The sequence below is a fragment of the Urocampus carinirostris genome, chromosome 12, assembly GCF_059441175.1.
Source record: "Urocampus carinirostris isolate Australia breed hairy pipefish chromosome 12, RoL_Ucar_1.0, whole genome shotgun sequence".
Taxonomy (NCBI): Eukaryota; Metazoa; Chordata; class Actinopteri; order Syngnathiformes; family Syngnathidae; genus Urocampus; species Urocampus carinirostris.
In genome coordinates this window covers 3,343,801-3,366,297 of record NC_142360.1, presented here as the reverse complement: position 1 = coordinate 3,366,297, position 22,497 = coordinate 3,343,801, and the positions used below count along the sequence as shown (strand labels likewise).

Below are 22,497 nucleotides of genomic sequence, written 5' to 3'. Positions count from 1 at the left end.
GGACTGGGAAAAACATCGGAGAACAAATAAGTCAACATCAGGACGCTTACGTTATTTAATCGATCCTGCGCTCCCGAAATCCTACCCAAAATAATGCCAATTAAATAAAAAGGTATTTTTTAACTCTTTCATTGCCAGCCAACTTAAATGAAAAGCAGATGTTTGGCGTAGATATATGTCATTGGCACTAATTGTGATTGGAGGAATATCTGATATTGGTTGTCTAGTGTGGCGTTAGTTAGCATGTTTGTCAATTTATTATTATTTATCATATTTTCTATATATTTTTTGGATTATCTACATTATTTTATATTAAAATAATTCATATTGTTTCATTTCGATTTTAATTATTATTATCCTATTAATATGCATTATATTGAAATGACATATTTTTCATCATATTTATTTCGATATTTATATTGTGTTATATTTTTTATATGTTTTATTGATTACTCATATTTATTTGTATTATTTGTCACGGTTGCCATGGCACTCAATTGGCCCCGCCCGTGTGGCGCTAGCTGCGGCTCGTTGACAGATTGGTTTTCTGTCCATTTAAGCTCAGTGATCTCACGCTTCCTTTGTCAGCCCGTCAACGAACTTCTGCCCTTCAAGACGTGGGTTTCGACTCGGTCGTGTTCCTGTTGGTATCTCCTATCCGGTATTGTTCCCGTTTATTTTGTCCTGTTTAATTTCGGTTTGCAGTTTTGTTTCCGTCTATTTTTGTCCTGTTTATTATTTTCTCCACTTTTCGTTCCCGTCTAGTTTATCCTGTTTATTTTCGATATTCCGGTTCATTATCTTTCCTGTCTGTCCCGTCCTGTCCGGTATCGACCCAATCTGATCTATATTAACTTGGGCTGCACCGCTCATCCTCAGTAGGGTCGCGGGGGTGCTGGGGCCCATCCCAGCAATCATCGGGCAGTGGGCAGGGGACACCCTGAACAGGTTGCCAGCCAATCGCAGGGCACACAGGGACAGACAACTCGCTCGCTCATTCACACCTAGGGACAATTAGGACCGACAATCCACCTGAAATGCATGTCTTTGGAATGTGGTAGGGAACCGGAGTGCCCGAGGGAAACCCACGCAAGCACGGGGAGAACATACAAACTCCGCACAAGAAGTCCGGTAGCTGGATTTGAACCAACACAGGAGGTTCCCAGGACCTTAGAACTGTGCCGCACACGCGCTAACCACTGCGCCGCCGTGCTGCCTCATCTATGTTGTATATTTCATTATATTATCTATGATTTATTCCATTTTATATTATATATTTTATTACTTGTACCGTATTGTAGAAATACTTCAACAACTTGCATGCAGTGGCGTGCACAGGTTGACATTGGGTGGTGCTAGAGCTCCTGCCCTGAATAAAACCCAATGCACAAAAAATGTTTGAATACGATATTTTTTTATCCATTTTCAAAGAAGATTTAACAAGCGTTTTATTTTATTTTTTGCAATACATGGGAAAAAAAATTATAATTTTGACAGTGTCCAAGAAAAATAAACTTGTATTTTGGGCATTTATGGAATGTTTACAATGTAGACCCTTGTGTGATATATGTTAATAAAAATTGCACATTTAGCTGAAAAAATAATATTTGCTTTTTATTTTGGGGATTTTTTTACAATGTATAAAATATGCGATGTATAAAAATAATACAGGATATCGACGCTGGTATGTGAAAGAGACATATCTCAATTTTTTTGACACTGTCTTAATGGAATGTTCACAATGTCAATTAATAGTTTATGATTTATAAAAAAGATCATTCTTTTTTATCATTGTCATGTAAAAGAGGCTAATCCACATTCGTGGTCGCTTATTATTTGTTTGTATTTACGAAATATTAACCTTGTAAACGCATTTTAAAAAACACAAAAAATGGAGGTACTGTGTGTCATTTTCACATGACCATGATGATATTTCCTAATTACTATATGGATGTATTATTAACATTTAATTTCTCATGACAATTCAAAATTATAATTGTTTTTTAGTTATTGCCACAAATCATTTACATTGTTGTGACATTTTCTCAAAAATAGTATATAAAAAAAAAGTTGTATCTATTATTTTTATGAAACATTAACAGCGCTTGCGTTTTTTATTGTATTATATTATTTAAAAACTTTCTAAGAAAATTACAATTTCCTTTCACCGGCCAAAACATTCCTTAATAAATGTAAAGTATGTTAATAACCCCACCACTGGAAGGTGCTAGAACCCCACAAGCAGGGTTTGTCATGATTACTGATGTAACTCAGCTGTGACCGCACTTTTGGCGCCACCCGCCGCAGGTTCTGATTGGCTCCCTGTCACTATTTGAACTCAGTCCTTTCAATCCCGTGGGGTTCAGTCCGTCTGCGAATCTCCATGTATACAAGGCAAGACTTTATCGACCTTGACCTCCGCCTGTCCCGTTTCTGCTCCCGTTTTGATCCCGATCACATCTAATCTCCCGTCCCAGCTTATGTAACAGAGTTGAAATTTGATTGTTTTGAATGTTTTTTTGAATTCTCACAAAATCTGTGTTTTTGTTGTATTATTGTTAATATTCCGGTACCTCATTCAGTCGTTAAGTCATGGGCGTCTGCGACTGTTTTTTTTCGTTTGGCACTTAATCGGCTTCAGCGCTTGCCGTAGCTTAAGTGAATTAGTAAGCGTTGAAGGTAAGATGTGCCCAATATCAGTTGGATAAAAAAAATGCATATTTTGCTAGACATTTGAGCTGCTTTCAAAATTATTTTTGTATATAAAGATATATAAGTTGTTCTAAATGATGTATATTAAAAAAGCACTAAATAAGAAGTTAAGCAATACAGCTTGAAATGAAGATGCAACGTGTTTTGATGCAAACACGCCACGAGGTGCGGCCTGTTGAGTGATGACCCGTTCTTTTGTATCTTTAATATTTTAGATAATTGCAGTCGTGAACAGAGGCCCCTGACTTTTGTATTGTTTTGTTTATTGAATGCAGGTACGTGTGAAAGTTATGTTCATTGTTATTATCGAAGTTTCATTATTAATGTGCTCGCATGTTGTCTGCTTGCCGTAGCTTAAGTGAATTAGTAAGCGTTGAAGATAATTGCAGTTGTGAACAGAGGCCCCTGACTTTTGTATTGTTTTGTTTATTGAATGCAGGCAATAAACCCAGAGATTGTGAAACCTTGTGTCGTGCATGAAAGAGGGTCGCTACACTGGTGCCGTGACTACACAACTGGATCACTTTGATCAGCCTCTGAGCAGATCCCGGCGTTGCTGCATATTCTTCTTGTGTCCACTAGAGGGTACTGTTGCACTTCATTGGCGCGTTGATTTCGTCTTATGTATTTGTGCCACTGTGCATTTGCTATCAATACGTAAATTATTCGTTAATTTCTGGTTTTTATTTTTTTCCTGTTTTATTTTCTATTCTTTATACTACTGAAAGTATAATGGCTGAAGGATATAGTAGTCAAAATGACGATTTTCAGGGCTTTTCTATTGGCAGGGGCAGGGGTGTCCATTTTAATGGTTTGAATGCAAACACACTTACTAGTGGGTATGGAAGTGAAGGTGTAGGTGGTCTCCAAGAACATGTTAGTGATGGGAGGGACAAGGGGCGTGGTATGAGCCCAAACTGGTCTCCAAGTGAACAGTTCTTGAGGGAGAGTGCACAGACTTCAACCCCAATGAGTGATAACATTGCCCTGCAACACCTGACTGACATGGTAGGCCGAATTGGAGAGCAGATAGGCAACTCAGTATTGGCTAGTCTGCTCTCTTCTGGTTTCATTGATCGCACACATGCACATGACACACCAATGACTGGCAAAGCAGCGACTGCTATGACTAAAGACGACCCCAGACCACATAACACAACGCAGGTAAACACTACACCGGTAATTGTCCATGTCAAGACTGAACGTGAAATTGTGACTTTCAGGGGAAATGGTTCTGACAAGTTTTCAATTCAAGAATGGATCACCATGACTAAAGCCCAGCTTCGGAAACAGTCTTATACAACAGCTGAAAAAGCAGATGAGATACTAAGCAGGCTTTTAGGGAGGGCAAGAGACGTTGTCAGAGTAGCTCTCAGGAGTGATGAGGCACTTGATGTGAGGCAAGACCCAGATATCATTTATGACATTCTAATACGATACTTTAGTCATTCCTCGTCAACTCTCCCGTTGCAAGATTTTTACACCACGCTACCCACGCCAAAGGAAAATCCAGTTGACTACTGGATCAGACTAAACAAAGCAGCAGACACTGCTGATGAGGGTTTGCGTCGCTTGGGCAGAAAAATGGAAAACCTTGGTGGGGAAGTGGCACAAATGTTTGCAAAGTACTGTCCTGATCCACAGCTATCGAACATTTTAGATGCAAGCCTGTTAATGAGTGGACCTCTAGGGACGTTCAACTCAGGATAGATGAGTATCAAAGGGAATCAGGGGCGTCAACTAGGTCTTGCAGTGTCCCTCCACTGAAGAATTACCCGACTGCAGTGCTTGACAGTGAATCTTCTTGTTGTTCCTACTCTGGCTCTATAGAGACGGGTCTCCAGTCCATTTGTCCCCACCATGTTAACCCCGATCCATATACAGATTTTTCATGTGTTCGACAGCATGCCCAGCGCCCACAGCATGTCTCACCGCCTGTCCGTGTCCCACCACAGCATGTCCCACCACAGCATGTCCCACCACAGCATGTCCTACCACAGCATGTCCCACAGCCTGCTCAGAAAGATGACAGTGATGTCCTTGGCCGAATGATGAGCATGCTAGAGAGAGTTTTATCTAGAGTGGAGCCACGCAATCCTGAGCGTATTCAGAGGCGCTTAAGTCCTTTCAACTCCCCTCCATGTAAGGTGTGTGGTGGCGCTGATCACTCCACTTTATATCATTGCAAATTGAATAATCTGTGTTTCAAGTGTCTAGCCCCTGGTCACTCTAAGCAGCATTGCCCCGACAAAGTTTCTCCCCAAATCAGTTCAGTTTCGGGAAACTAGCTGACCTGTATTCAGAGGGAGGCCGTACAGGTCAAAATGAGTTCTCCCACCCATTTGATCTCAATTTCAATTCAGTTTTTAATTCTGACACGTTCACACAATCTCAGTTGCCTAATATTGTTTATCAAAACACACATACTGTAGGGGGCAGCGATAGTTTGTTTTATGTACCAGTTAGAGTGGGGAGCAGTATGACTTTGGGGGGGATGTTGGATAGTGGCTCCATGGCCCTTAGTGAGACTGCTCTGCGTAAGATGCTCTCTGTTGGAGCAGTACATACAGAAGACGAATTTTCCACCAACGTGACACTCATTGGTGTTGGGGGTCGACGAGTGTGCCCAAAGTCAGCTTTCAACATCCATATGGAAATCAATAACTGTAAAATGATTGTGCCAACAATTGTTGAGGGGCAACCTGATGACCTAATCATTGGAACTAATGTTATCAGAAACATATTGCATGAGTCAAAGAAGTTTAGTGCGTACTGGACAGCAATCTCTGCTCCATCATCCACTAATGCTGAAACGGAGCAATTTCTTTCAATGCTAGCTGGCTTGCATAGATGGAGTGGTGGTGAAATGTTTTTGAGACGCAATGCAAAGCTGGCTGACTTGGTGCCTTGTGTTGCTTTGGAGGATCTAGACCTGGTCAGTGGCCATCAGAGTACTTCCGTTGTGCAATTGCCTCCTGTCTGCTCTGATGTAAGTAATGCTGAGGAGAAGCTACAGTCTATTGGCCTGGGTGAACTAGATGTTGGCTGTTGTGATGCATCGTCTGAGTGTAAAGACAAGTTGTCAGAGCTGATCATTCACTACCAAGACATCTTCTCGCGTAATCACCTTGACTGCGGAAAGGCGAAGGACTTTGTTCACAGAATCCATCTGGTTGACCAAAAGCCGTTCAGACTCCCTTTCAGACGTGTGCCACCGAGTCAGTATCAAAAATTACGCCAAGTCTTGAATGAAATGGAAGAGAAAGAGATCATTCGAAAGTCGACAAGTGAATATGCTTCACCTTTAGTTCTCATCTGGAAGAAGAATGGTGATATGCGTGTGTGCACTGACTTTAGGTGGTTGAACAAGAGGACTCTGAAAGACGCTCATCCTCTGCCACATCAGGCTGATTGCTTAGCAGCACTTGGTGGCAACTCCTTCTTCAGTACAATGGACTTGACGTCTGGGTTTTACAACATGCCTTTACACGAAGATGATAGGAAGTACTCAGCGTTCACTACGCCTATGGGGCTTTATGAGTACAACAGGTTGCCACAGGGGCTCTGTAATAGCCCAGGGAGTTTCATGAGGATGATGACTTCCATTTTCGGGGACCAAAACTATTTAAGTTTGTTGTGCTACTTGGACGACATTTTAGTTTTTGCCCCTGATGAAAGTTCTGCACTCAGACGTCTTGAAATGGTGTTCAGCAGACTCCGTGCCCACAATCTGAAACTGGCCCCCAGGAAATGTCACTTTTTAAGGAAATCTGTAAAATTCTTGGGCCACATTATTGATGAACATGGAGTGTCAACCGATCCAGAAAAAGTTGAAAGTATAAGCAAAATGACTGTGGCGGACTTGATGGAGTCGGATGGAGCGACACCTTCTGAGAAACGTGTACGGTCTTTCTTGGGCATGTTAAATTTTTATCAACTCTTCATTCCGGGGTATTCAACACTCGCAAAGCCCTTGTTTTATCTGCTGGCTGGCCAGAAACAGAAGAAAGGCAGAAAGCCCAAATGCAATGTAGTGGGCCGCAAACTGAAATCAGGTGACTGGACTGCTGACCACGACCAGGCATTTACAGACCTCAAAAAGGCCCTTATCCATTCTGTGGTTTTGGCTCATCCAGACTTTAGTCGTCCATTTTTGCTGTCGACTGACGCCTCACTTGATGGCCTTGGAGCCGTTTTGTCCCAGGTACGTGAAGGTGACACAGTGGCTAGGCCAATTGCGTTCGCTAGCAAGTCTTTGACCCGGTCACAGAAGAACTACCCAGCTCACCGTTTGGAATTTCTTGCACTGAAGTGGGCTGTGTGTGAGAAGTTTAGCCATTGGTTGAAAGGCCATGAGTTTACCGTCTGGACTGACAATAATCCACTTACACACATTATGACTAAACCCAAATTGGACTGTTGTGAGCAAAGATGGGTGTCAAAGCTGGCCAGTTACAATTTTGAAATCAAATATGTGCCTGGTCCCAAAAACACGGTTGCTGACGCTCTCAGCCGTGTCCCTTTTTGTCAGAATGTTGGCCACAGACTAGTCAGTGAACCTCTTCATGATCTCACTGCGGAAGCTGCGGTTTTGTCTGATACAGCCGTCCAACAGACTCTCAGAGACTCTACAGATCAGCCTGTCATGGCAGAGAAGCTGTCCCATTCTATAGCTACAAATGTCCAGTCATTACTCGTGTCGGCCCAGACTGTATCCAATCAAGAAGTTGCTGCTGTTGTCCAGTCACACACTGAATGGGCCTCCGGTGCGAGAACTCGTGCAGCTCAACTGATAAGCCACATGCCCCACCTTATTCCAGATACACTACCCAGTCTGCCTGCCTTCTCTATGGATGACCTGCGAGAGGCTCAGTCCAGGGACAGAGTTTTGTCTCGTCTTCGGTTTTATGTGGAACGGTCTCGAAGACCGTCTAGACGTGAAAGGGCACACGAGACAAGTCAAGTTCTGGGCCTCCTGAAGCACTGGGAGAAGTTTGTTCTAAGTGATGATGTTTTGTACAGAGTATCCCGTAATCAGATTTCAAATGCAAAACGCCATCAGTTAGTGGTCCCTGATTGCCTGAAGGCCGAAGTTTTAAAAGGGGTGCATGACAGTGCGGGCCATCAAGGCCAGTCAAGAACCCTGAGCATCGCCAGACAGAGATTCTTTTGGTTGCATATGGACAGAGATGTGAGGATGCATGTTCGTCAATGTCAGCGTTGCATAGTCAGCAAAGTCACTGAGCCTGCAGGGAGGGCCCCTCTGGAAAGCATTGCCACTTCCCGCCCATTGCAACTTGTTTGTATTGATTTCTGGTCCGCTGAAGATTCACACAACAAATCTGTTGACGTATTAGTGATAACAGACCATTTCACCAGATTGGCACAAGCTTTTCCATGTAGAGACCAGTCAGCCAGGCAAGTAGCTAAAGTTCTATGGGAAAAGTATTTTTGTGTTTATGGCTTTCCGGAGAGGATCCACAGTGATCAAGGCCCAAGCTTTGAGAGCAATTTGGTTGCAGAACTTTTACAATTATCTGGGGTGCGTAAGTCACATACTACCCCGTACCATCCGATGGGAAATGGAAGTGTTGAGCGTTTTAATCGTACTTTGGGCAATATGATTAGAGCTCTGCCCCCTGAATCAAAGCAGGACTGGCCAAGACGTTTACAAACACTCACATTCATGTACAATTGCACTGCTCATGAAACTACTGGATATGCACCATTTTACTTGATGTTTGGGAGAGTTCCTCGCCTCCCAGTCGACACTCTGTTTGGGAACATTTTGTCTGACCCTGACATTACCACCTACGGCAGATATGTTGCAAAACTGTCTGAAGACCTGAGGGAGGCTATGTCAATTGCTCAGGAACATGCAAAAAAGGAACAGGGCAGACAGACTCGACTCTTGTAAGCATCTCAGGCCCTGACAACTACACAGATCTCACGCCTGCGTCTGGGGAGAGAACCAGAGAGTGGGTGCATGGGCTGAACTCTGAAAGTTCTGATCACTCTGGTCATTCCTTGACCACTCATACTCACGACACTGCTGTTAGGGATGACATTTCGACTCTTAGTGAGCATGATCATGTTCAATCTGTAGTGGCTGCTGTCTCTGGAGGTAACGTTAGCCACACTGATCAACCAGAGTCTGCACCACAGCGCACTACACGCCTGGGTCGTGTTATACGACCAGTCAACAGGCTTCTTCACACTATGGCTAGACAAGATGTCACCAGACACCTACAGTGTAATGTTTAGACTATGCGTAACACAGTAGTTCGAGCTCTTGGGGCATGACATTTTTTCCCTTTAAAATTCTTCTGAAATAACTTGGTTTTGGAGAGAATGTTTTGTGCTCATTTATGTCTTATATATGTCTTGCGTGAATGTGGAATGTGTAAGGCATTCTATAGCCGGTGGCTGGTTCAGAGAATTTTCTCTGTCCACTGCATCCTTAAAGGATACTTCTCAAGTCGGTCCTAATATGTGTGACCCAATGACTACTGTTATATATTGATTTTGATTTTATAACCAAGTGTCAGATTTTGTCCAGAATTCGGTGGGGGTGGGTGTAACAGAGTTGAAATTTGATTGTTTTTAATGTTTTTTTGAATTCTCACAAAATCTGTGTTTTTGTTGTATTATTGTTAATATTCCGGTACCTCATTCAGTTGTTAAGTCATGGGCGTCTGCGACTGTTTTTTTTCGTTTGGCACTTTATGGGCTTCAGCGCTTGCCGTAGCTTAAGTGAATTAGTAAGCGTTGAAGGTAAGATGTGCCCAATATCAGTTGGATAAAAAAAATGCATATTTTGCTAGACATTTGAGCTGCTTTCGAAATTATTTTTGTATATAAAGATATATAAGTTGTTCTAAATGATGTATATTAAAAAAGCACTAAATAAGAAGTTAAGCAATACAGCTTGAAATGAAGATTCAACGTGTTTTGATGCAAACACGCCACGAGGTGCGGCCTGTTGAGTGATGACCCGTTCTTTTGTATCTTTAATATTTTAGATAATTGCAGTCGTGAACAGAGGCCCCTGACTTTTGTATTGTTTTGTTTATTGAATGCAGGTACGTGTGAAAGTTATGTTCATTGTTATTATCGAAGTTTCATTATTAATGTGCTCGCATGTTGTCTGCTTGCCGTAGCTTAAGTGAATTAGTAAGCGTTGAAGATAATTGCAGTCGTGAACAGAGGCCCCTGACTTTTGTATTGTTTTGTTTATTGAATGCAGGCAATAAACCCAGAGATTGTGAAACCTTGTGTCGTGCATGAAAGAGGGTCGCTACACTTACAACCCCTTTTTGTTTCCGACTACTTATAAAACTTGTGAGAAACATAACGCAATTGGGTCCTGTTTTAATTCTGGTCCCGACAGAATCCTGCATCTGCTGATGCTTTCGTATAACAAACTGACAACGGTGATACTTTCATTCACTTCTTTCGAATGTTGATGTTTTTACAAAACAATCTTCGTATGGAATTATTTTTCTCAGAAGCAACCAAACTGATAAACCTTCATCCTCCCCGAGCGATAACGAAGAAGCCGTAAACGTAAACAAACAAAAAAAAAACTGGACAGGTTGTGTTGTACTTTTGCCTACTTCATCTGGAAAATGAATCGGCCCCAACGGAGGAGGTGGTTAATGCCATTTATTAATAGACGGACAGGGCCGGCAGTTTGGGCCCTCGGAGACCCTTTAAGTTGGGACAGAGAGCCAGGGTGTGCGTTTCCGTGTAACTATGTTGTTGTTGTTGTTGTGTTTTTGTGTGTGTGCACGCATTCTTTCTTTTCAGTTTATATCTTCGTAAATCCTTGCACAATCTTGCATATCGTTGACTTCTAGCAGACTCAAGTAGTCAGGAAACCCAAAGAGGTGAAAGACAGACGTAGCAGTGTGAGACAGACACACGTTTTTGGTTTATTTTTACAGCAGCAAAGTGCACAATAAAAAAGGCATTCATGCTTTTCAGTGTACAGACACTGACCTACTCATGGAAGAGGTTCCAGATGATGCAAGGCAAGCACTTTAGACTGGCTCCCGTTTTGATCCCAATCTGTTTCCTGTATCGACCCCCGATCCAAGCTCCGTTCTCCTGTCTCGGCTACCCTTGTCCGGCCCAATTCTGTTTCCTGTATCGATCACCGATTCATGCTCCGTTATCGTGTCCCGGCTACCCGTATCATGCCTGATTCCGTTTCCTGTATTTATCCCTGATCTTTGGCTTCCCGCTCGTCCCGGCTACCAAACTTGTTCCAATCTCCGACCACATTTCATTCGCGAGGGCTTCCTGCTCCTCCTGCCCAGCGAGAACCTGAATGCTGTCTTTTCCCCTGTCCCTGACTTCCCCGATTAATAAAGGATTGTGTGAAGCGTTACCCATTTGGGTCCACTGCTTGTACCCATCGCGACGGAAACTATAACAAGTGAAAGACAAATGTAGCAAAGTGATGATCCATGATTTTTACAGAAGTAACGGAAACAACTAAAACATATATGGTGTGTGTGTGTGCATTGGTACTGTCAGTTTATCATCATATAACTTACACATTCCTTTTGACTTCTACCAGACTAAAGTAGTCAGGAAACCAGAAAAGGTGAAAGCCAAGTAGCATTGTTATAATTCACTCCTTTTTTACAGCAGTAAGGTACACAAGGAAAAATATGATGTGTTTGTAAATCAGTGTGCAAGCATTTTTGCTTTTTTAGAGCATATTTTAATAAAATTCCAGCCATATTTCTCACTCCTAGCAGAGTCAAGTAGTCAGGAAACCAGGACAGGTAGAAGTCAGATATAACAGTGTGATAGTCAGATACATTTTTTGCGTTTTTTTATTAGCATTAACGTACACAATCAAAAACATAAGATGTGTGTATGTGTGTGTGGAGGCGAGCGGGAAGAACAATGACTGAGCTAATAAAGGAAACAGCAGCCATCATGTTGAGCCTATTGATTTAGCCTGAATAGTGATAGGAACTTCCAGATTAGCTGCGAGCAATCCTCTTTTTCTTTTTTTTCTTATGAATAAGTGATCAAGGGAGGCTCGACCGGCATGATGGCTGCCAGACTTTTGCACCGTGAAAATGTCAAGTAGTTCTCACTAGCAAAAAAATAAATAAAAAAAAGAAATATTATTACACATAACTAGGGATGTGCCATAACTTTTTTTTTCCTAACGATAATGACAACCATTAAAATCCTGCTTTTGGTAGCAGATACAGATACTGATAACTGACATTTTTTCTTAACTGCATTAAATATTTAGCAAAAAAAGTCACATTATTTCTATTTGTGTATTGATTACTGATGTGACTCAGCTTGCCTGTTCTGATTGGCTCCCTGTCAGTATTTGGACCCAGTCCTGTCAATCCCCTGTTGTCAGTCCGTCTGCGAACCTCTGTTTTTTAAGGCAAGCCTTTTTTGACCCCTGACTCCCGCCTGTTCCGTTTTTGCTAGTGTCTATTCTCCCGTCCCGGCTTATGGTCCCTTTTTATTCCCCGACTACGTCTACTCCCCCGTTCCGCACCCAGCGAACACCGGATCGTGGGCGCAGCCCTTTCTGTTTCCTTCAATAAAACTTGTGAGAAACGTCACGCAAGTGGGTCCGTTTCCGTTCTGGTCCTGACAATTCATTTTTGCACGTTTATAATAGCATGTCTCCAAAAAGTAGTGTTGAAGAGACTAGAGCTTGTTATAATCATCTATTATAATTAAATATTACAATTCATTTCCCATTTGTTTGATTGTTCATATTACTATTATTATTATTATTATTATATTTTTTTTAATTATTATTTTTACTATCATAAATTCTGTATTATATTATCTATTATATAACTTACATATTATTCATGTTGTGAATTTTTATCATATTTTACATTATACTTTATGATAGTCTCTGTAATAGTCTACCGGGGATAATGGATTGCGGCTCTGACCCTGCATTTCATTTTAGGTGGGCTAATATAGAATGCCTGCACACATATCTGCCTTCTGCCAGTCAGTGCTCCAAGCAGTATGGGTTTGGGGATGGCAGTTTATTTTGGGTAGAAATAATGGAAGAAAACGACAAAAGTAGTCACTCCTAGGACTTTCTCACAGCAATATGCGAACACGGATAATGGAATGCGGCGGGACAAATGCAGTTCGTTTTTACAATGGCAACAAAAATGCCACCAGGCCCCACAAAAAGTATGGTCTGCTGGTCCCTTCCCACAGCAATATTCAATCGAGTATAATGGATCACTCCCGCACTAGTGCAGTTCACTATTTGGTGGACCGAATGTCAAATAAGACCCACCATGCTTGACACAGCAATATGCGATTGAGGATAATGGATAGAAGCGCAAAGAGAGCTAACAGGCTTAACAAAAATGCCTGCGTGGTTTGCGGCAATATGCGATCATGGATAATGGTTTGCAGAATATTTTTTTCAAGTATGAAGCGCATATTTTTTAGGACTAAAGTACTTCTATGTATATGTATATTTATATGTAATGGTGTTAGCATTTAGTATCAATATCAGTGAGTAGATTTATTGACTGCTCACTGAAAAAAGTGCTATCAACCATTTCCCATCGTCAAAAAAAAGAGTCCCCGAAGGGAGCATACTCCACCTGGGCGCTAGCTAGCACTCAATACAAAAGCCATTAGCGCTCGCGTGCCCATTGTGTCCGCAGCGTCGAGATGTGTTTGCCCATGCGACCTGGCCTACTAACAAACTAGCAGGCGTTACCCCCTTGTTAGCCTGCTGGGTGCCCACCAATTCCTCACGGGCCTTCATTACATGGGAAGGTACAGTGGTACCTTTCTTATACAAGCCCCTTTAAACAGGAGAATTTAGGAATAGTTTTATTTGCGACAAAAATCTTGCAAGGAAAATCCAGGTCACGATGAGTTCCAGAGGCAAACGTTTTTGATCTGTGCAGCCCTTTGAGACTCTTTGTGATTAAGGGCTATACAAATAAACATGACTTGACTTGACTTTAATATCTGGTGCATCCATTCAATATGGTTAATGTGAAGTGTAAAGAAGAGCGAGCCGAGTCTTTTGAAATGAAAGTGGAATAAGAAAGATTGATGCGGTTGAGAAAATGGTCGGAATGCTTTTTTCGAAGAAGGACTACTTGTAGCACATCTTCCAAAAGTAACTTAAACTCAACTTTATTTCTCTTTATAGAGCATATTATTAAATAAAATGTTTATTATTTAGTTCAAAACAATACAGGTTACTTATACAAGCCTTAAACATACAAAATATAGCCCTGAAGCAACTTACGAACAAATTCAACTTACGAACCATGGTCCGAAACCTATAGTTTCATAAGTAGGGTAGCGTCTGTATTCAAAGAAAATCATCATTGTTAAATATTTTATTAGAATTGCCTTAATACAGTCACATGACATGTATTTTGGTTCTCAGACTTTAACATAACATATTATGGATTAATATGACTGACACAAATGCCTTTTTATTTACATTTTATGTTTAATACGATTCGAATGTGTTTTAAGTGATCAGAAATAAGTACTTTAAAGCTATTTAGGGTGAACTTGGGTGCTTTTGGTAGGACAGGATTCATTTTTAATCACTGTGGTACCTCTACTTACCGTATCTACATACGAAAGTTTCCAGGTTACGATGTCCTGGACGGGAACATATTTCCTCTAGTTACAAAGGCGTTTCAGGATACGAAGTCAAAAACACAGTACAGTACGCGCTGCTATTAACCACTTTCCCTAACGTAAAAAAAAACGTCTGTTTGTATTCCAGCATGCTCTTCGTATAACAGATGAGGGGTTCCAGCAAGATGGTGGGGAGGAGGACACAGCTGTCATTCAATCAGCCCAAATGACATACATTTTAGCAAAATTCAATAAAGTCTAGGAATTTGTGGAAAGGAATAGCCTGGTAAAAGTGTTGACAAGTCGGTATATTGTATATGTTTTATGTCTGCCTCGCGCATTTCTGATGGATTATCAAAAGATGGCAGGGAGGAGGTTGCAACTATCAGCCCGAATGAATTACATTTTAGCAAAATCCAATAAAGTCTATGAATTTGTGGAATCACCCGGTAAAAGTGTTGACAATTTGGGCTATTGTATGTGTTTTATGTCTGCCACTCGCATTTCTGATGGATTATTCAAAGGCAAAAGCAAACATCATTGGATCCAAACAAAAAAGCAAGGCGACGGGATTTAGTGCAGCGATCCGCCGGGGCTCCGATAACATTTTCTCGCGCCCCGGTCGTGAAATACGGCGGGCGCCGTTTGAACACATCTAAATCTCAGCGGCGGCGCGCTGCTTGCTACAGGCCATATTGCTATTGATTGGAGGAATGATAGAACAATTTCTTACCTGATGTCGGAGATGCATCAGAAACAGCAGGGGGACAAAAGAGAAGGGGGGGGGGGACAAAATTTGATTAGTGTACTGTACACACAACGTCTTCAGTAGGAAAATAGCCAAAGTGAGACGAGATGTGTCATTACACGGCAGCAATTGAACCCGCCCTGGAAATCGATGGGACATTTTCTCTGTGGTTTCACCTAATTGGCCGAGTGATTGAAAAACATTGACCGTGAGCGCAAAACGACACGAGGCGGCGCTTGAGCGTTTGCATATCAACTTTACCCCGGGAATGAAATCCCTCTGCCGACGTGACACCGTCAGAAAAAAAGAAGAGAAAACGGGAAATCCGTTTGTTTGGCTACTTGAGGGGACCATAATGTAAAATCGATTTGTTGTGTTTGACGGCGGAATATAGGTGGCGCTGTTGGGTAGGGGTTATATGTGTCAGGACTAGAACGGAGACGGACCCAATTGCGTTACGTTTCTCACAAGTTTTATTGGAGGAAAGAGAAAGGGCTGCGCCCACGGTCCGGTGTCGCTGCACGCGGGAAGCAGGTCACGCTGAAATGGATCTTCCGTGGCGAGCGATGGCGGTGTCAGGAACGGAAAACGGTTCAGTAGCCGGGACAGAAGAGCACAAAGGTGGTCGGGGTCAGAAGAGGGTTGTAAGCCAGGAAAGGAGAGTAGACGTGGTCGGGGTCAAAAGAGGTCGAAAGCCGGGATGGGAGAGTAGACGTGGTCAGGATAAAAAAACGGGTCGAAGCCGGAGGACAGATAGGAGCAAAAAATAGGTGGGATTCAGGGTTTCTCTCTCTATTTGTCTATTTGTCACTCTCTCTTTCTCAGTATCCTTTTCTATTTTTTTATTATTTTTTTATTTTTAATCTATTTTTTTCTCCCTTTCCAACTTTAAAGTTTTCTCTGTCTCTCTATAGTGCTTTCTCTATTCCTCCCTTTTATATATTTCTTTCCTTCCCTTTTTCTGTCTCCCTTGTTCCCTCTTTTTCTCTATTTCTCCCTTTTTCTCTCTCTTTCCTACCCTCTTTCTTTCTCTGTCTCCCCTGTTTTCTCTCCCTTTTTATCTCTCATTTCACTCTCCTTTTCTATTTTCTATTTCTCTCTCCTTTTTTCTCCATTTCTCTCTATTGTGCTATCTTACTCTATTTCACTCTCCTTTTCTATTTTCTATTTCTCTCTCCTTTTTTCTCCATTTCTCTCTATTGTGCAATCCTACTCCATATTGCTTTCTTTAGTTTCTCCCTCTCTTTACCTCCTTATCTCCTTTTCTCTGTTTCCTTTGTTTGATTGTTTTCTTTCTCTCTCTTTCTTTCCCTCTTGTCCTCTCTTATTTCTCTCTTTCCTTCTCTTTTATTCTCCCCCTCTTTTTATTTATTTCTCTCCATTTCTTCTATATACTAGTCAGATTTAACTCAAATGTAAAATTATTTGTAGTTTTGCATAAATTTGCTCATTTATAACATTGTTATTTTTCAAAAAATATTCTTCCTGAATAAAATATAATTTAAACAAGAAATATATTCACTTTTAGTATTATTATTTTCACTGTACAAAAAACTGCAAAATAGTTAAAGTAAAATTGGTTTGTTTTTCTTTACTGAACCAAATCATGAGTTTTCAGTTAGTTTGGTAACTTATAAGTATATGTTTTCTTAATTGAAAAATAATAATAATCACCCAAAAACCTTTTTAGCTACATCAGATTTTTAAAGGTAAAATGTAAAATATGAGTTATTTGCACACAAGTTAGCTCATTTAGAAGATCACTTTTTTTCATTTTGCTAAAGATTTATATATATTTTTTGAATAGTTATTTTTAGAAAATATTGAATATTTTTGGCTCCTCTTTTACTTCTACCCGAACAATAATTATAATAACATACAGTATAAAATATCAGAATTGTGCATTATTATTTTTTAAGTTATTTTTTTTTTCTCATTTTATGAATGCCTTACTTGTCATGAACCAGAACAGGATCAGGACCAAAACGCATGACGTTTCTCACACAAGCCTTTTATTTTATGGGAAATGGGGAGTCATGCACGTTAGGCAGCAGTCTGGCGTGAAATGATAGGAAGCCAGAGGCCGACGAGATCGATACCAATTGCCCGAGTAGATATCGGACAGATGGGGTCAATAACGGACAGGACGGTCGGACAGGATTGATAATGAAACAGGATATCGAAAATAAACAGGACAAACTAGATGGGAATGAGAACTGGAGCGAATAATAAAGAGGCCAAAAATAGACCCCGACCAATACTAAACTGGACAAAAATAAAGGGGAACAATACCGGACAGGGAATACCAACAGGAAACAGGACCGAGTCAAAACCCATGTCTTGCGGGACAGAAGTTCGTTGACGGACTGACAAAGAACGAGAGCACTGAACTTAAATAGACGGAAAGCCAATCTCTGTCAATGAGCCGCAGCTGGCGCCACACGGGCGGGGCCAATTGGGCGCCATGGCAACTGTGACATTACTATTTACTATTAGCAAGATTTACAGTTACCAGTTTAATCGAAAAAAATGATAATTTTACAATTGTTTTATATATTTCCCACTGGAATCATTGCTTTGTGGGTCATCAAAAGACACTAAACCTGAGTACATAAAGTTTACACAATTATTAAACATATTTTTCATTTTTTACCTTATTACTATCAACCGATAATGTTCACGATTTCAAATAGCCGGATCTTTTCATCCAAGCCGAGCCTCAGAAGCAACGTCGCCATTTTTTTACAGCAATTAGTTTAAATGAACCCGGGCTAATTAGCCGTGGTGCTCGACTATGTCTTAATACAAAGAAATGACGTGATCTCGTGTAGCAGGCTGCTCCGGTAAATTTCCATTAAATCTTGCATTAAAAAAAATGAATAAAATGAAAGTTGACTGCTTGCTCAGTTTTACATTAAACGTGCGCCGTTTAATCATGCTCCAGTTGCTGTGATGAAGACAAAAACGTTTGAGGCCGTAAAACCAGCCCAATGGAAATTCTCATCCTTATAAGATATGCTCCGATGACGCTGAGTTAAGTTCAGAGTTCGAATCCGGCGGCTAGTTTTCCTCTTCTAGGAGTGGGAGTCTTACCCAAACCGAATCAGGTCAGAGTATTCTACACTTGCCAGCAGATAAGTCAGAAAAGCAAATATTAATGGAGAGTAGTTGTTTTGTTATCCTTCCTGTATAATTTTAGCGTGAAAAGTTTATTGGGTGTATCACTTTTTTGCTAGTTCTTGGAGTAGCTTGCCAGTGTCTTAAAATGAAAAAGCTCAGGAACCCTTGTAAATGCATTGGATTTTAGAAAATGATTTATTTACAGAAAAATAATCGGTGTCGGATAGTATACAGAAACACGACAATAAAGTTAGCAAGTATTGTCGGAAATCAAAGACATCAAAGAATGCCAGTTAAATGGGGGTTGATAGATAATCAAGAAAATTAGCATCATGTGCTAGATTAGCACCATTGAGCGTTTTTGAGGTGTATGTTAGGAGTGAAAAGATTTTATAGATTGAGAAATGAAATTGTGAGAGACAGAACTGGAGTAGTAGTGGAACTGCGCAAGCGTGTGGATAAGAGAGTAGTCGGTTGGTTACGACACATGGAGAGGATGGATGAGGAGCGAATGTTGAAGGGGATCTACAGAGCAGAAGTACATCGAAGGAGACCAAGAGGAAGGCCGCGATTGACGTAGAAGGATGGTGTTATGAGTGCACTGCAGGAAAGAGGTCTAAATCTAGTGGAAGCTAGAGCTCTTGTTGGTGATAGGAATGAGTGGAGAGGTGTTGTAAAAGGATAGTGGGATGTTTGGACGCGATGGGGCACCCGTATGCTGTGGCAGGGGTAAACCAGTGAAAAGCTGTCGGGCCCTGCTGTTGAACAGAAGAGTGTGTTGTGTCACCCTGACCCGAGTGACATGGCTGCTTTCTTGTGTCTCGTTTCATCTAAAGGGACGAAAGCATGGTGCCGAGGTGCTTAACTTGTTTGGGTGTTTGGGCATTTGGGTTGGCCATGGTCCAAAATGCTTTGTGTGTTTTTTTGCTACTTTTTCCCTTTTTTTTAAATTTTCTTTGTTTTTGTATGTGTTTGTCTTGCTGTCGGTCACCCCTCTCCAGAGATATAACCAGGGTTTATTCTTGTATTATGTTCATAGTTTCCATTGTCAGTAAATTATTTTAATCATGGCCCCACATATTCAAACCCCATGGCACCATGAGTAAAAATAGTGTGATGAAGAGATAAAATCCAAATTTTTGGACAGTCACATACTCCCTAGTAATCCAGTGGTAAGGATTTCTGTTTCCGCCAATGCCGACTGTAGATCTAAGATTGTGTACTATCTAAGAGCTTGCTCTGCCCACTCCACGCATCGGCCCGGTATTGCAGTACTTCCGGGAACGGTGCTCTCGCAATGATCGCAGCAAGGCTTTAGGGCTAGGACCTTAGCTTGGCCTTTTGGCTGAGAGTAAGAGTCCCGGCTCCTTGGCTTTGTAGCGTATTATGAACTGACCGATAACGGATAATGGATAATGAATAACGAAGATAGAACAATAACCCTTAAAACCCCCCGCCAATGTTGTGCAAATGTTGCCAACGATATTTTTCGACTATTTAATCATTGCTCAAATACGATCATATACAGGGTCTTTCAAAAAGTTTGATATGCTTTGAGACTTAAATATCACAGAAAGTACATAATTAAGGCAAATTCAATTTAAAAGTTTCAATGTTGAAGACCATAAATCATAAACTTGGGTGGCCCTGGGCGTAGGGCGCCCACCCGAGTCATACCTAAGACTTATATCATTGGTACCCATTGCCTTCCTGCTTGACGGTCAGCATTAGAGGGTGCAATTGGGGGGTTTGGTCACCTAATGACTCCCAATGACAGGTGTTGCGTCACATCGGTTGGGTAGAACTACTGCAAGCTACGCGGTTCTGGCCTTCCTTGCCTCGCCCAGCCTTTGTTGGTTTTCCATTATGGGAAAGTAACCAGTTCTTAGTCCCTGGGAGCCCAGGCTTAGGTATCCTCTCTGTTGAGGTCCTAAGTCAAAGTGTTGGCAAAACACTGCCACTCATGGTGCTGTATAAAAAACATAGCGTACCACAGGATAGTAAAATCCCAACTATTATCATGGATCCCTGCAGACATGATGTCCTCCGGCAGACTGTTTCATAGGTAAGGACTTAAGTGGCTTAATGCTGGTTTTGGTCTTCACCCTAGGATCGGTCAACAAACCCCTACACGGTCTTACAACTGTACGGGGGCCGACCCCTGAGTAATCTGAGATAAGGCGAGGAAAATGTTATGTTGAAGAACACAAGAAGTATTTGCTCTAACTAACAAAACGTAAAAAAGACCTTCAATGTAGAATATGTTAAGAGAGTAACAAAGTCTAACTGAACAAACAATCAGAGAACAACAAAGTTGACTATGATTGTCATAAATCATATACACATGATTACATGAAAAAACGAATCACATCTCATCCGTCATGATTACTGATGCGAGTCACATGAGTCTGCTCCTTTGGCGCCAACTGCCTCGGATGCCGACTAGCGGCTTATCTCTTTTCAAACCCCGGTCTTCCTGTCACCCGCCAGTCCGTCTGCAAACCTCAGTCCACGCTAGGCAAGCCCTCTCGACCCTCACTCGATCCTGTCCTGAATCCCGTTTGATTCACGGCGCCGACCCCTTTTCTGAACTGGATTACGTTTCTGCTCCACCGTCCTGGCCATCAACCTGTTCTTCCCCCGCCCTCGACACTGCCTTCGCTCGCCACGGAAGTGCCACTTCCGCTTTCCAAGCGATCTGCTACTCATGAGCGTCCATCACCGGATCGTGGGTGCAAGCCTTTTCCTCCTTCTAGATAAAGCTGAGTAAAACAAACGCAAGTGGGTCCTGCCTCCGTTTCTGGTCTCTGACATCATCATTGTTAAATATTTTCATATCTGAATCACCTTAAAACAGTCACATATATTTTCCAGGAAAGATAAACCTTAGTTCTAAGACTTTAACAATAACATATTGTATATGCTAGGTCACTGTGACTAGAAAAGAGGGGTCCGAATGTGCTGGGCGAGTCGGGGGTTTGTGTGAGCTGATGCAAGGTTAGTCGCCCACAGCTACCTATGTGATCATCCTCAAGCAATAACCTGAAGCTAGAATTTTACAGATGTTACAAAAATGAATTTGAGGAGGGATAAACATGTCTACTGCTAAAAAATGAGATCTGTGTATTGTTTTGTTAGGTTTTAGTTTTTTGCTTTTTAATTCCGCGCCCACCAAAACCCCCACCACCATGTACGCGAGATTGCGTTTGGGTTCTTTCTAAAGCGGTGTTTGAAGTCTGTTTGAAAACGACTGATGCAAGAGCAGTGCAGAAGATGAGAGGGGGGGGATAGCGAGAGAGGAGAAATAGAGGAAGCTACAGAGAGAGAGAAACAAAAGGACGCGAGGTTCTGCGGCGTCAGAAAGCGAGGTGTGTGTTCTGAAACAAACATTTGCGGGGCACAATCGTATTAGAGCAACGATACGTCATCATTTTAACTTTGATAGAATGCGAGAACGACCGTTGCTATGGCAACCTCGTCTATTTTAGCGTTTTATGCTGTGATGCAGAAATTACGGTTAGCGTTTCTCGGAATGTAACGTGGATATTATGAGTTTTGAATATAACATTTTGAATTACACATTTATCTACCACAAAATGGTACGGAAGTAACAAAACTAATTTATTTTGTAAGAATATTGTTATCAAAATAAAACTATTTTATTTGTTTGAGTTATATGTGTTTTTTTTAACGTTATATATTGACATCCCCATAAATAGAAAAGAAACAACAACAAAAAATGATAATAAAATAAATACAATTAAAATGTGAGGTGTTTAGACATCACGTAAAAATGGTGTAATGGGCTTCCATCTTTTCTCAAATTGATCTTGTTTCATTTGAGGTAGTGCAGGGACATTTCTCATTTCAGATCGAAAACTCGTTTGCCACTAATCTTAATGTAGATGGGATGGCTAGCGTTAGCAAGTAGTTATATTCAATCGGTCTGAGAGCTGTAAATAGTTGCTGGTCAAGTGCTGCTAATGAGGTTAGCATCATGAAGATTGCTGAATGAAATAATTATTTATTTATTTTCATTTTCACAGTACTGAAAATAAAGTGTAGAGTGTTAAACGTTTGGTCAGAATTGCGTTTTGCAATGTCAGAAAATGATCGAACTATGTCAAAACGTGAAGTAAATACCTGTACTGTGTTTTAGGTCAATCACATAGATATGTTATCCGACTACTTCTGCTGGAATGTGATGTTGGGTAGGGGGTGCTATGGCTGCATTTGCCCATCAAAGGTCGCTGTAACAACTCCACCACAGGGGGTCC

The 22,497-nt window shown here is 41.3% G+C and overlaps 1 protein-coding gene across 6 annotated transcripts in view; it reads right to left on the bottom strand.

Moving 5' to 3' along the window:
• LOC148354678 (CUGBP Elav-like family member 5) overlaps positions 1-22,497 on the bottom strand; it is a 492,473-nt gene that overhangs the window by 302,500 nt on the left and 167,476 nt on the right. Inside the window, exon 1 of one of the 6 annotated variants that reach the window (XM_088349933.1) lies at positions 15,220-15,498. The exons of 4 other annotated variants lie outside the window; for them this stretch is intronic. Coding sequence is in view for 1 of the 2 variants with exons in the window: in XM_088349932.1 (XP_088206058.1) it covers positions 15,086-15,103 (18 nt within the window). In the remaining variant the exon portion in view is untranslated. Of the gene's footprint in view, positions 1-15,085; positions 15,187-15,219; positions 15,499-22,497 lie in introns of those variants that run through there. One more of the 6 variants, XM_088349932.1, reaches the window with a different exon arrangement.